Source organism: Micromys minutus (assembly GCF_963924665.1).
Source record: "Micromys minutus genome assembly, chromosome: 5".
NCBI lineage: Eukaryota > Metazoa > Chordata > Mammalia > Rodentia > Muridae > Micromys > Micromys minutus.
In genome coordinates, this window is record NC_137974.1 from 80,715,761 (window position 1) to 80,729,629 (window position 13,869).

General features: G+C 47.2%; 1 protein-coding gene across 1 annotated transcript; it reads left to right on the top strand.

The window, feature by feature from the left end:
• The first annotated feature begins 2,957 nt into the window (after positions 1 to 2,957).
• PDCL3 (phosducin like 3) lies at positions 2,958 to 10,277 on the top strand. Its single transcript, XM_080916792.1, has 6 exons — positions 2,958 to 3,036; positions 6,155 to 6,275; positions 8,241 to 8,331; positions 8,518 to 8,661; positions 9,404 to 9,612; positions 9,793 to 10,277. The coding sequence occupies exons 1-6, from the start codon at positions 3,031 to 3,033 to the stop codon at positions 9,933 to 9,935; spliced, it is 714 nt and encodes a 237-aa protein (XP_080772918.1). The 5' UTR covers positions 2,958 to 3,030; the 3' UTR covers positions 9,936 to 10,277.
• Positions 10,278 to 13,869: the final 3,592 nt, after the last annotated feature.

Sequence of the window (13,869 nt, forward strand, 5' to 3'; positions counted from 1 at the left end):
AGCATTTTGTTGCATACAGGAAACTCATCTCAGCAACAAAGACAGGTACTACCTCAGAGTCAAAGATTGGGAATTTTTTTTTTCCAAGCAAATGGTCCCAAGAAACAAACTGGAATAGCCATTCTAATATTGACTAAAATCGACATTCAACCAAAAGAAGTTATCAAAAAAGGTAAGGAAGGACACTTGCTATTACTCAAAGGAAAAAATCTTTCAAGATGAATTCTCAATTCTGAACATCTATGTTTTAAACGCAAGGACACCCACATTCATAAAAGAAACTTTACTAAATCTCAAAGCATACATTCTACCACACACAATAATAGTGGGAAACTTCAACACCCCACTCTCATCAATGGACAGATCATGGAAACAGAAACTGAACAGAGACACAGTGAAACTAACAAAAGTTATGAGTTAAATAGATTTAACAGATATCTATAGAACAGTTCATCCTAAAACAAAAGAATATACCTTCTCATCACCTCATGGTACCTTCTCTAAAATTGAACATATAATCAGTCACAAAACAGGCCTCAACAGATACAAGAAGATTGCTCTACTCAATGTAAATTTGGTTAAGAAAGAAATTAAAGACCTTTTCGAATTTAATAAAAATGAAGGCACATCGTACCTAAACTTATGGGACACAATGAAAGCAGTGCTAAGAGGAAAACCCATTAGCTCTGAGTGCCTCCAAAAAGAAACTGTCTAGCAGCTTGACAGCACACCTGAAAGCTCTAGAACAAAAAGAAGCAAATACACCCAAGAGGAGTGCACAGCAGGAAATAATCAAACTCAGAGATGAAATCAACTAAGTAGAAACAAAAAGGACTATATACAAAGAATCAACAAAACCAAAAGCTGAGAAAATCAACAAGATAGATAAACCCTTAGCCAGATGAACCAGGGGGTACAGAAACAATATTCAAATTAACAAATTCGGAAATTAAACAGGAGACATAACAACCGAAACTGAGAAAATTTTAAAAATTATCAGATCCCACTACAAAACCCTATACTCAACAAAACTGGAAAATTTGGACCATTTTTCTAGACAGATACCAGGCACCAAAGTTAAATCAGGATTAGATAAACCATATAAACAGTCCCATAACCCCTAAAGAAATAGAAGCAGTCATTAAAAGTCTCCCAACCCAAAAAAGCCCAGGATCAGTTTAGTGCAGAATTCTATTAAACTCTCAAAGAAGACCTGATATGAATCCTCTTCAAACTATTCCTGACTAAGCCAGCTCAGTGAGTCAATGGGGTTCTCCAGTGGCAGAGCAAGGATTAAAAAGAGACAATTAGGCAAAATTGCAGCATGACCCCCAGCCAGTTCTGAGGCTGAAAGGGCGGGTTTAATTTTTCCAGTTTGTTTATATACCATTTTAATTACATTCAAGTAATGATAGAGTCAATTCTAGGTTAAAGGAACAATCAAGACAGTGAACACAAATAGTCAGGGAACAAGCAAGGCAATAAAAAAAAACAAAAAACAAAAAACAAAAAACAAAAAAAAACCCATCAGTAATCACTGTTTCTAAAGGCTTGTAAAGATGACCTGGATTATCGGAGACTACCTCTCTGCCCTGGACCAAAGTCAGGTTATTGCCTGAAACCTACTTCTTTGTTCTAGCCTAAATGCAGTGATAGTTCAATATAAGGAAATCCATCAACATAATCTACTACATAAACAAACTCAAAGAAAAAACAGCCAAGATTATCTCAGATTTCTTAGATGCTAAGAAAGCATTTGATGAAATTCAACACCCCTTCATGATAAAAGTCTTAGAAAGATCAGGAATTCAAGGTCCATACATAAACTTAGTAAAAGCAATATAAAGCAAACTAGTAGCCACCATCAAACTAAATTGTGAGAAAGCTGAAGCAATCCCAATAAAATCAGGGACTAGACAAGGCTGCCCACTCTCTCCCTACCTATTCAATATAGTCCTAGCCAGAGCAATTAGACAACAAAAAGAGGTCACAGGAATACAAATTGGAAAGAAAAAAGTCAAAATATTGCTATTTGAGATAATATGATAGTATATTTAAGTAACCCCAAAAAATTCTACCAGAGAACTCTTAAACCTGATATACAATTTCAGCAAAGTATTAGTGTTGGTGCTGATCATTGTCCAGAAATTATGAGTCCTGAGTCCCCAGTTGCAGGGATTTAAGTTGTCTGGAAATAATGCTTCGTGTAACTGTAGTTTTTGTTTTTATAAACAGGGGTTCACTCTCTAGTCCCGGCTGGCCTCAAATTCAGTGACACCAGTAGTTTGGAAGGCTCTCGGGTGATTGATTCAAAAAAGTAGCCCAAAAGTGGGGAATCCAAGTGCCCTCAGCTCTGAATGCAGTGGACAGTTCTGGAGCCGACCAACCATCCGTGTTTTCGCTCAGGGACACACACGTCTGGTATCAACCAGATAAAATGATTCTCACAGTCGCCTTTTCCTTTTGTGAGTGTGAAGGGGCATGGAGCCCAGGCCTTCCACCCTCCACCGGTTTCTCAAATTTGATGCTGTAAGCCGCAAAGGCTAGAGTATGCTCTCAATAAGCAAACCCAATGAACAATTCATTTCATTCAACAGAGATAGTGGGTGACCTTCGGGTGACCCGGGGTCACTTTTAATCCTTTTAATCCTCGGTGTCACAGAAAGGTAATTCTGCTTCTGACTAGTGGGGTTGAGCCTCTAAACAGGTTCGATTGGCGGCAGAACCTAGGGTACCTCGGACCAGCCCCAATCAACCAGCCGCTTTCCCTAACAAGGTAGCGCTCGGGCTGAGCCAGGGTGATGTCACCCCGTAGTCCCACCCTCTGGGGTCACGGCCTGTCACTCAAAGGCGCTCAGACTTCCCACAGGTTCCTGAAGACTAGGCGCAGACTCCAGTCTTCACTTCCCCCTTGGCTCCGCCCAGCTCGCTCCTGGAGGGTGGTGCGAAGACCGGAGGGGGCGGTGCTGCGCCTGCGCGGAGAGGACGAGTGGCTGGGACAGAGGGCTGGTCTGAACTCTTGGAGGCAGGATGCAGGTAAGTTTGGGGAGCTCGGGACCCCAGGGCTGCGCTCCTTTGGCTTGGCGGGCTCGCGCCAGACCCGGAGCCGTATCTACACGGATCAATTACCGAACTCGGCGGACTGTGGGGCCGCGCGAGAGGTCTGGCGCAGGCGCACTGTGAGAGGGCGGGTGCGGTTCCCTCAGGACTGGGCGCTGCTGCGCGGGTGGGTCCTGCCCCGCAAATCTCTGCTTTGGGGACACCGGACTCTGGGATCCTTCTCCCGGCCTGCTGAAGGCTCCGATCCTTCTGCCATCTAGAGCTGACAAATGGAGTTGCCTTTCTGGTTTCCAGATCTGAACTCTCGGGCCCACTACTGTTGTTAATTTCTAATATGAAGAAAAGTAGAACTCCTTAGGTTGTTTGTTTGTTTGTTTGCTTGCTTGTTTGTTTTTTTGTTTTGTTTTTGTTTTCGTATTTCTGTGTTGAGCTGGAGTTTGCTGGTAGTATTAGATAAAACTCCAAAGAAAGTGTTAGAAAACGGCATAGAAATAGCCTTGTAAGAGCAAAAGTTTGCAGCAGCTACGTTGTCACCAGCCTTCTATGTGACTGTGTGTAAGAATTCTGAAGAGGCTGGTTGGAGGGTAGATGGAGCATATAGTTGTGAGCTCTGGCTTGAGAGACAGACCTTGGGGACTGGAGGAGGTGGCCGTCTACACACACTGCAAGCCCGCCACACACCAGGTACCCCTGGCAGGTAATGAGAGCTCAGGAACTGCCCGGGACTGTGTTCTTCGGGCCCCTGCTTTAAAACCCCACTCTTCACCTTCTCTGACCACCCTGCCAAAAGGAAACGGCACCGCCTGGAATCCAATTGTCCGATGCTCCTTCCTTTGAATTTAATCTTCTGAATCACATTCTGAGCCCTGTTATCAGGTTACCTGCCCAGCTGTGCGACCCAGAATGATTGGGACGTGGGTCCCGGTTCTGAGACCTTAATCCTAGTCAGTTTGGCCGACTTCCTCATGGCTCCGTTTAGCTTCTGACGTCAGAGGAGATCGGGTGGGTTCAGGGTGGTGTAGCCAGAGATAGCAGTGTCTTTCTCATTGCCACACTGACACCGGAGAGGCAAGGGCAGGCCCAGGTAAATGGATCTGCCTTGTACCGGGGCTTAATAAACATTGGCCTTCAGGAGTGCCTCTGGGGCAGGCCAGGTGTCCTTGTTTTCTTGTCTGGCCTTTTGCGTTTTCAGGTCCCTCTGTCTGGACTGTAACTTCCTTTGGTCTTCACTCTCCTCTTGTTGAGCTCCATCTTCCTCAAAGAGAAATAAGTTCTCAGCACTCGGAGATAAACCTTTAATTATCTTGTGGCTTTGGCCTGTTGTTTAGAGAGGAGCGGCTTCAAGCGGACACCAACTTCCATGGTTTCTGTAGGGTTAGCCAGTCGTCTCCTGGTGGCCTCGTCACAGAAGCTGACATGTGCAGATTTCTGGTTAAGACAGTGCTGGCTGTATCGCTGGTGGTCACTTCTCAAGGGAAGATGGTAGATGTACACGCCCCTTTGAGGAAAAAGGAAGGGAAGCAGGTCTACAGCAGCAGCAGCCAGGGTCTTATGGTCACTACCGCTGCGATGAAATCTCACCAACCGAAAGCATGTAGGGAAGAAAGGGTTAATTTGGCTCACGCCTCCACCTCAGAGCCAGTCACTGAAGGAAGTCAGGACAGGAACTCCAGCGGGGGCTGGAACTTGGAGGCAGGAGCTGATGCAGCGGGCATGGAGGAGTGCTACTTCCTGACTTGCTCTCCGTCGCTGGCTCAGCCTGTCTTCTTACAGACCCCCGGAGCACCAGCCCAGGGGTGGTCACTCTCAATGAGCTGGGCTCTCTCCTCAATCACTGATTAAGAAAGTGCCCTACCACGCGCTTGCTTGCTGACAGCCCGGGCTCCTGGAGGCATCTTATCAACTGAGGTTCCATCTTCTCAGATAATTGCAACTCAGGCCAGGTTTTCATAAAGCTACCCACGATCTGTAGTTCAGTTTTAGCTCTTGTCTCAGTTCAGAGGCGGTTTCTTAGTTTGCTTTCTTATTCCTATGTAACCTAATAATTTCCTAAGAAAGCCTGTTAACCACATTAATTAAAGCTAAAGCTTGCTATTTTCTTTTTCTCTTCCACTCTGGCTGGCTCCATTCCACCCTCGTATATATAAAAAATAATTAAACGTCCTCTCTGGAGCATCTGTCTCTGTGTGAATAAGGTCACTGTAAGCCTGTGGACCAACCTCCTGTTTCTCTGCGCACTGACACAGCTTGTCACCGTAACAGTAAGCAGGTGTGCACATGCTTTCTTACAGCCTCCCTCTTCATCCTGCCTCTTGCCTGTGAGGACCATCTTCCCATATCTGCCGTGCCCTCTACCGCTTCCTTCTTAGTTACCGCCCGTTCAGTCATTTACCTGCTCAGGGTCTCCGTTAGGTTTCCGTTGCTGTGGTAAAACACTATGGCCGAAAGCGACGTAGGGAGAGAGGCTTCTTTTCGTGTTCATCCTTGAGAGCAGGCAGGGCATGCACTCAAACGGGAGCCTGGAGGCAGGTGTGAGGACCAGAGACCTTTGGGGGTTGTTGCTTACCGGCTTGTTTCTCTTGGTCTGCTCTGTTCCTGTTTTCATCTATTTCAGGACCGCCTGCCTAGGGTGGCACTGGGTCCTTCACATCTGTCAATCAAGACGATGGCCCATGGGCTCATGCACAGGCCAGTCTGATGGGCCATTTTCTCCCTTGAGGCCTCCCCTTCTCACTCAGGTTCCTCCCCTTCCTGGGCCTTAAGTGGCACCACAGCCCCCCACAGGCCATGGCTTTGTGGTCAGACTCACTTTGGGTCATGTCATAGAAATTAAGTACAGTTTTAAATAAAATGTATTGAACTTGGGAATGAGCGTGCTAGACAGAAGTCAGGCCAAAGCCTTGCTTTCGGTATTGATGCCAACTTCCTGTCATTTCCTGATACTTACTCTAACACTGTCTCCTCGGGGAGACTACGGCAGGGGCAGTCGGTCCTGCCCCACCTCCGACTCCTGCTCACCACCTTTCCCTTTTGTCAGTCTATGCCTTCTCTCCTGGCCTCTGCCCTCACCACGACCTCGTCTTTACCCTTCCAGGACCCCAATGCAGACACCGAGTGGAATGACATCCTACGTAAAAAGGGCATCCTTCCCCCTAAGGAGAGCTTGAAGGAGCTAGAGGAGGAGGAGGTAGAAAAGGAGGAGCAGCAGTCAGTGGGTGAGTTTGCGCCATCTTTTCCTCTGTTCTGTGTCTGAGCCCCGGCAGCGAGGCTGGTGTGTGGACCTGCGACCCACAGAGCGGCCACTGAGGTGCCTGCAGCCCACAGTCCACACGTGCCACACCAGCACATGACTTTGTTCTGAACTCTTTCTCACAGTATCCTACAAATTAAATTGTTCGTGTTTGTGGTTTCTTAAGGTAGTGCTTTATTAATCTTTGTGGACTGGTTAAGAATGTTGACATCGAATATTTTACTTGATTTAGGGAAGCATAAGTTATTTGAGGAAGCATGGTAGCAGAGAGGTTTTCTTAAGGTCTCTCCACCTGCCACAGAGACCCCCAGTTCTGATCCATATGTTCTTGATCCCCGCGGAATCAGAAGGTATGTGAGGGGAAGCAGAGAGATGTTGATCAGAGGCACTCTTGCCGTGTTCATATGAGAGTCTTATTTAGAGAAAGAGGTTTTAAGATGCATCCATCTTACATTAATTGAGTGATTTTTGTGTGTTGGGTGTTGTTCTGAGTGATGGGGATTTAGTAGAATGCAGGGCAGACAGAAGTCTGTGTCTTTATATTTCAGAGCTACAGAAGAGCAGGAAGTCCAGGAAGGTCAGGAAGGCTGGAGGGTGGCATAGAAGCTGTTGGTTGGGCGGAGGGCGCCTCAGTAAGAAAGTGAAATCTGAGTAGACCTGAAGAAGTAGATTTCAGCAGCAGAGAGGTCCCAAGGAGGTCCTGGTGTCCGGAAAGCGGTGGAGAGTTTGCAGGGGTTCCAGAAAGTCCACTCACGTGGGATCCCGGGTCTCTTGGGAAAGAGCCCAGCTTGACTGCCAAGGTGGGAAGTTGCTGGAGGCTGAGGCAGGATGGCCTGTCCTGGATTTTAGCAGCACCACCTTACTGAGCCTGGGCACTGGCTGGAAGTGTGGAGTCAAGGAGCAGGAGAGCAGTCTAAAACCAGTGAGTCATTCAGGCAAGCCACACCGCTGGCCTTGTGGTAGAGCTCATGACAAATGCTCAGAGCAGGGCATGTTTTGAAGGAGGGCCAACAGAATTGGTGAATCCCAGTGTTGTGTGAGAGAGAAAGGACAAGAAGTCTGCCTGGCTGAGCAGTCTGAGGGGTAGAGGTGCGGTGGGCAGCGTGCAGAGGCTCCCGGGCAGGACAACTGTTTAGGACACAGTAACTTGGAGATTTTGATATTACGTGTGTATGCGTCTTTGGGTTTGTGTCTGAGTGCAATGTCTGTGGTGTTCAGAAGAGGGCGATGGATCCTCTAGAGTTACAGGCAGCCTGACTGGTGCTGGAGCCTTCTCTCCAGCCCTCCTTAGAGATGGGAGGCAGGGAATTGGGTTTGTTTTTATTGAGTGAGAAATGGCTGGAGGCACACACACAATTGGAGAGTTGTCAGCATATTCCTGGTATTGTGATTTAAGTTAGATTAATTTACTAAGGAGGGTGCATAGATAAAGAAAAGGTACCAAAAAACTGGGTGTGTGTTTTGCCTACATGTAGATACATACCAATTTGTATCCCATGCATGCCCAAAGTCCTCAGACGCCAGAAGAGGGTGCTGGATTTCCTGGAGCTGCAGTTACAGATGGTTATGAGCCACCATGTGAGTGCTAGGAACCAAAGCCAGGTCTGCTGCAAGAGCAGCGAGCGCTCTTAACCACCACCACTGAGCCAGCCCAGCACGTTCCCAGTGGTGTTTTCTTGCCGTGATAGACGTGTTAGGACGCCCAGCCCGAGATCGTGTCCCTGAAGAACAGAGCAGGCAGCTCAGGCAAATGTGCCTCTTGTGAATCTGGGAAACTTGTCATTTGTATCCTTGCAGTGATGGGAGAAGAACAGTGGCAGGCCCGTCCCTTTAAACAGTAGCGTGCTTTCTGTCTCCATTGTCAGGGAAGACGCTAAGTGTGTTTGTCCCTCTCTCTGTTTTTATGCTGTGCTCAATGAAACTGAATCAGTGAAAACATACGAAGACATGACCCTGGAAGAGCTGGAGGAGAACGAGGATGAATTCAGTGAGGAGGATGAACGAGCCATCGAGATGTACCGGTGCGTGCTGGCTGCCCACGGCTGGGCTGGGTGCCGGCTGGGCTGATAGACAGATTGCAACCAGCTACTCGTAGGCTTTTGCCGTGAGGCAAATCAGTAATCCGGATTTTCAGGGGTTTGGTTCTGAAAATGCTCGCACACGCGGACAGGTGTGCTGTATTTCAGTGCTTTCTTCCTTTTGTGCAGACAGCAAAGGCTGGCCGAGTGGAAAGCAACTCAGCTGAAGAACAAATTTGGAGAAGTTTTAGAGATCTCAGGAAAGGATTATGTTCAAGAAGTTACGAAGGCGGGCGAGGACGTGTGGGTGGTCTTACACCTGTACAAACAAGGGTAAGCTGAAGCCGACCTCCTCGGGGTCTGTGAAATGTCGGTGTGGGTTTGTCCTCATTCTGTGTGAGGCTCAACCCCTACAAAAGGCTTTGCATGTGTGGTTTTTGTTTTTATGTGTACCTGTGTTCCGTGTTTTCATAGCTGCTGGCCCAAACCTTCATGCCTGGTTTTCATCTTAAGACTTTAATGTTTGAGAGTAACGTGTGTCTGCTAAAAGCATAGAGCAAGGACTTTCATTTCTTTGACTTTAAAAAGAATCCCGCCAAGTGTTGTAGTTCACGCTGGCAGTCCCTGCGTGAGACGCTGAGGTCCGAGAACTGTGACAGAATTCAAGACAAGCCTGGATGACGTAGCGAGTTTGAGGGCAGCCTGGGTTATATAGCAAGATCCAAATCTAAAAAAACAAAACTGAACACGCAAAATAAAAGGTACGTTTCACACTCCTGTAGAGGAGCTGCATTTCAGAATCCTGTGAACCTGATGACCTGCAGGGCGACCGGATAGCTGCTGAGTGACGCTGGGGCCTCCGTGATTTCTTCAGTGTTCAGAAAGATATAGCAGTTTTCACATCAAAGCTGTTTCCTCAGACGTACTGTTAAATTAAATTTGGATTTGGAGGCATTCACCTTCCCTGAACACACACTAGAATGTCCTGCTGTAGCAAACATCCTGTGAAGCTCCTGTGAGGCAGTCATGTCAGGACCACGGGCTCACATCACAGCCCCTCTCTTCTGTGTTCCAGGATTCCCCTCTGTTCCCTGATAAACCATCACTTGAGCGGCCTCGCCAGGAAGTTTCCCGATGTGAAATTTATCAAAGCTATTTCAACGACCTGCATACCCAACTACCCTGACAAGAATCTCCCCACAGTGTTCGTCTACCGGGGAGGGGATATCAAGGCACAGTTCATCGGGCCTCTGGTGTTTGGTGGCATGAACCTGACCATAGATGGTGAGGGCTCTGGAGGGCTTGGGGATATTCTGAGAGGTGGGAGGGGCACCCTCACAGGGACGTCAGCTTCTGTGACACACATGGTTCTGTCTCATCCCTGTAGAGTCACCTGGAACTTTGGGTGGGACCCCTTTGAGGGATCCTGGTGCCTCAGGTGATTTGCTTTCTCTCTGTCCCCAGAGTTGGAGTGGAAACTGTCTGAGTCGGGAGCAATCAAGACAGAGCTGGAGGAGAACCCCAAGAAACCCATCAAAGACGTGCTGCTGTCCTCAGTGCGGGGCCCTGTCCCCATGAGAAGGGACAGTGATTCCGAGGGTGACTAACATAGCAGTGATATGATCTTTTGAACTTTCATGATATGACACATTGTCTGGGTTTTTAATGAGGGAAAAGCAAAATTGTATCATTTTGGTTTTTAACCTTTTTTATAATTATTTAAATTTTATACATTTCAGATATAATCACTGCTGAGAGTTTTGTAAAACATTTGTTGGAACTCTTTAAATGAATAATAATGTTTCCTTAAGAGAGAGTTAAGTCATTATGTCACATGTCCATGTTTCCCTACGTGTATTTCCGCAGACTCCGAGACTTTTCTTTTTGACATGTAACTACATAGAAAGGAATGTGGAGTTTAAAAATATAATGCAAATAAATTAAAACTATTAAAAAAATAACAGTGCAAAAAAAAAGAGAACTCGCTTTTAGTTAAGTTAGGCTGTTCAGTCAGCTAATACAAATGGCTGTTGATTTTGAGGCAAATACTGTTTTCTCAAATCAGCTGACAGATTATAGTTTACTGCCATGTTTGCTTCCAGTTCCATCTTGCGTTCAGGACACCAGCTATTCTTTGTGGTGGCACAAGCTTTCAGTCCCAGCACTGGGAGAAGGGCAGTGTGACTTCAAGGCCGGTCTACTTTTCACAGCCAGGGCCACATCACCAGGACCTTGTCTCAAAACCAAAACCAACCAGTTCTTGGCTCTAAGGTCCTGTTAGGTTTGGTTTTGGGGGATAAGGTTTAAGCATACACATACGTAAGCCCCATCTCGGTTGATTTATAAAAATGTTTCAGGGTATTTTTTTTGAGTCAGAATTCTATAAATTAACAATGGAAGCAGAAGAATAGAATATTTTTGAATGCTATAGCATGTATAGCTGATTGGAATCTTAGAGATAAGAGTCTAAGAAGACAGGGTTGGTTATATTATATTGTAAAATTTACTTTTCGTTGTAATCCCAAGACTGAGAGTGTGTGAGAACGCCTTGGTTTTCCATCACATGGGGGCCCACCACACTTCTGGAACTAGGGCCTTTGCAGTGGTGTCCTTCGGAGGTGGTTGAGAAGTTTTATCAGCAAAGTCGGAACAACCTCTGGGGTTTTCTTGCTGGTGAAGATCCCACGTGGCTTGTCCGAGTGCTCCAGCCTTAGAGTCTGTGCAGCGGCTCCCAACTGCAAACTGTGATGCTGTGGTTGCTGGAGGGCAGTGGTTCTCAATCAATCTGTGGGTTCTGCCTTTGGGAGACACAACAGATACTTACATTACCATTTATAATGGTTGCAAAATTAGAGTTAGCAACAAAGAAAAATGTATGGTTGGGGGTCACCCACCACAAGATGAGGAACTGTATTAAAGGGTCACACATTTGGAAGGTCGAGGACCACTGACTTAGAGTGAATTCTTTACACTGAAAGGGAGGGGTAGAACCTGGATGCAGGCAGTGCTGGGGAGATGCGGGCTCTATTTTTTGGAGGAGCCTGTGTAGGACATAGCAGTCATTGAACCATGCTGATCTAAATGCGAACACTGTCCCCATGCCAGACACGTGGACACTGAGGACCAAACCCGTGTCCTTGGTAAGAGCAGAGCCCTCTCTCCCACTGAGCCATTACCGTAGCCCAGAGCCTTGCTTCTTAAACATGGAGTTTATCTAATTGCACAGCAAGGGATGCAGATGGGTCTGGAGGCATTGTCCTTTCAGAAAGTACCAAAGCGCTAGATAGCAGAGAACGCCCAGCTACAATGATGGACAGCTCCCCACCCCCACGGGTAAAGCTTGAATGACTGAAGCAACAGTAAATCTGAGGTTATACCGTGAGCCATGCTGATACAGGACTGAGGGAAGAGCGAGGAGGAAGACCACGGTTCCCGCAAAGAATCCCAAGTAGCTTAATGCCTGTTCCTAACCCTCAAGGCACTCATTTCCAAGACTCACTCACTCTCTCTCTCTCTCTCTGTGTGTGTGTGTGTGTGTGTGTGAGGGTTGGGGCTGTAAAAGTCAATGACAAGCCAGGTTGGCAATGTGTCCTGTTGTCTGATGTGATGGAAAGGTCACCTTGTCTCTTAGTCTTCCTTCCAAAAACCTACAATCAAGGCATAACCACAACAAATCCCAGCAAAGTAGCTGGATGGAACTCTTCGAACTCAGACTCAAAGGAGAAAGGCAACTGAGAAACAGAGCCAGCAGACATGTTCTGAGTGGGGTGGTGGGACAGAAGTAGAATATTAGGTATAAACATGGATTCTGTTACTGTCAATGTTAGGAAGCATAGCACGAAGTCAAGAAACTGGGTATATGATATAGGTCACTTGGTTAGCTTCCTAATTAAAACAACACTGAACATGTGGCTCATGAACCATTTCCCAAGTGGAAGCTAACAGGTGGGAAGCCGTTTTGCATCTGTAACAATTTGTAACCAACCTAACTCTTAGTTTTGAATGGCCCAAAGGCAGGGCCGGAGCCAGAACTTGAGGGCAGCCTTTGGTGTAGTCTCCAGGCTGCAGAAGTGAAGTCTGAGAAAGGACATTAGGATGCGGTGGGAAAGAGGCAGGGCTGGACCAGGGAGAGGCAATCACCGGATAGTGCCCACACACCCCAGTGTTGTCCACCCGCAGATGGGAGCCTGGACTTTGGCTCCCGTAGGTGAGGGCTCACCTCTGGGGACATTAACTGCATTTCTTGGCCATGCTTGCTCGAGCCAAGAGTCTGGAGGAAGACGACAGATGCTTCAGGTGCAACAGGTGAGCTTGCCTTCTCCGGTTCGGCTCTACTCACCAGGAAGACGTTGCTTAGGTATGGGTTCCTGTTATTTATCTTTCCCACCCATAATATTTGAAGGAAAGTAAACAAAAGGAATTGGGCACAATACTGTTTTTGTTTTTATTCATATATATTTTATCCAGACTACACTTTCCCCTCCCCCTTTCTTCCTCCACCTCCCCCTTCCCCAGATCCACTCCAGGAGAATGCAGGCCTCCCAGGGATATGAAACAAACATAATGAACTACAGTGAGACTAGGTGTCACCTTCATAGCGAGGCTGACCGAGGCAACCCAGGAGGAGAAAAGGGGTCCCAGGTGCAGGCAAAGGAGTCAGAAACAACCCCTACTCCCACTGTTAGGAACCCCACAAGAACCAAGCTGCAGAATCAGCACATAAGCAGAGGACTGAGCTCAGGCACACACAGGCCTCCTGTTTTGTGGCTCAGTCTTGGTGAACCCCTATGAGCCCAGATTAGTAGACTCTGGATTTTCTTGCGGTGTTAGCTCATCTGTCCTCTACTATCTTTCTTCCCCATTTTGGACAGGATTCCCCAAGCTCCATCCTAATGTTTGGTCGCCTAATCTGTTTCCATCAGTTGCTGGGTGAAGCCTCTCAGAGGACAATTGTGTTAGGCTCCTGTCCACACGTATGGCAGAATATCATTAGGAATAATTTTCCTGGTCAAGTTTGGTTCTGTCCTGGTGTTCTGGCTGGTTCTGTGTCAACTTGACACAGCTGGAGTTATCACAGAGAAAGGAGCCTCAGTTGAGGAAATGCCTCCATGAGATCCAGCTGTAAGGCATTTTCTCAACTAGTGATCAAGGGGGGAGGGTCCAGCCCATTGTGGGTGGAGCCATCCCTGGCCCAGCCCACTGTGGGTGGTGCCATCCCTGGGTTGGTAGACCTGGGTTCTATAAGAAAGGAGGCTGAGCAAGCCAGGGGAAGCAAGCCAGTAAGTAACATCCCTCCATGGCCTCTGCATCAGCTCCTGCTTCCTGACCTGCTTGAGTTCCAGTCCTGACTTCCTCTGGCGATGAACAGCGATATGGAAGTGTAAGCTGAATTAACCCCCCCCCCCCAACTTGCTTCTTGGTCATGATGTTTTGTGCAGGAATAGAAACCCTGACTAAGACACCTGGGTATGTGGGCAGTCCAGCCTCTGGTTCCTTGCTATGCAGACCCCTCTTGAGGTGTGGGCCTCAAGTTAGACCAGT

Excerpts from the sequence above, each read along its gene's own strand:
- PDCL3 (XM_080916792.1), top strand. Across the intron at positions 6,276-8,240 it reads GGAGGAGCAGCAGTCAGTGG|TGAAAACATACGAAGACATG; the intron begins GTGAGTTTGCGC and ends AAACTGAATCAG. Across the intron at positions 8,332-8,517 it reads CGAGCCATCGAGATGTACCG|ACAGCAAAGGCTGGCCGAGT; the intron begins GTGCGTGCTGGC and ends CCTTTTGTGCAG.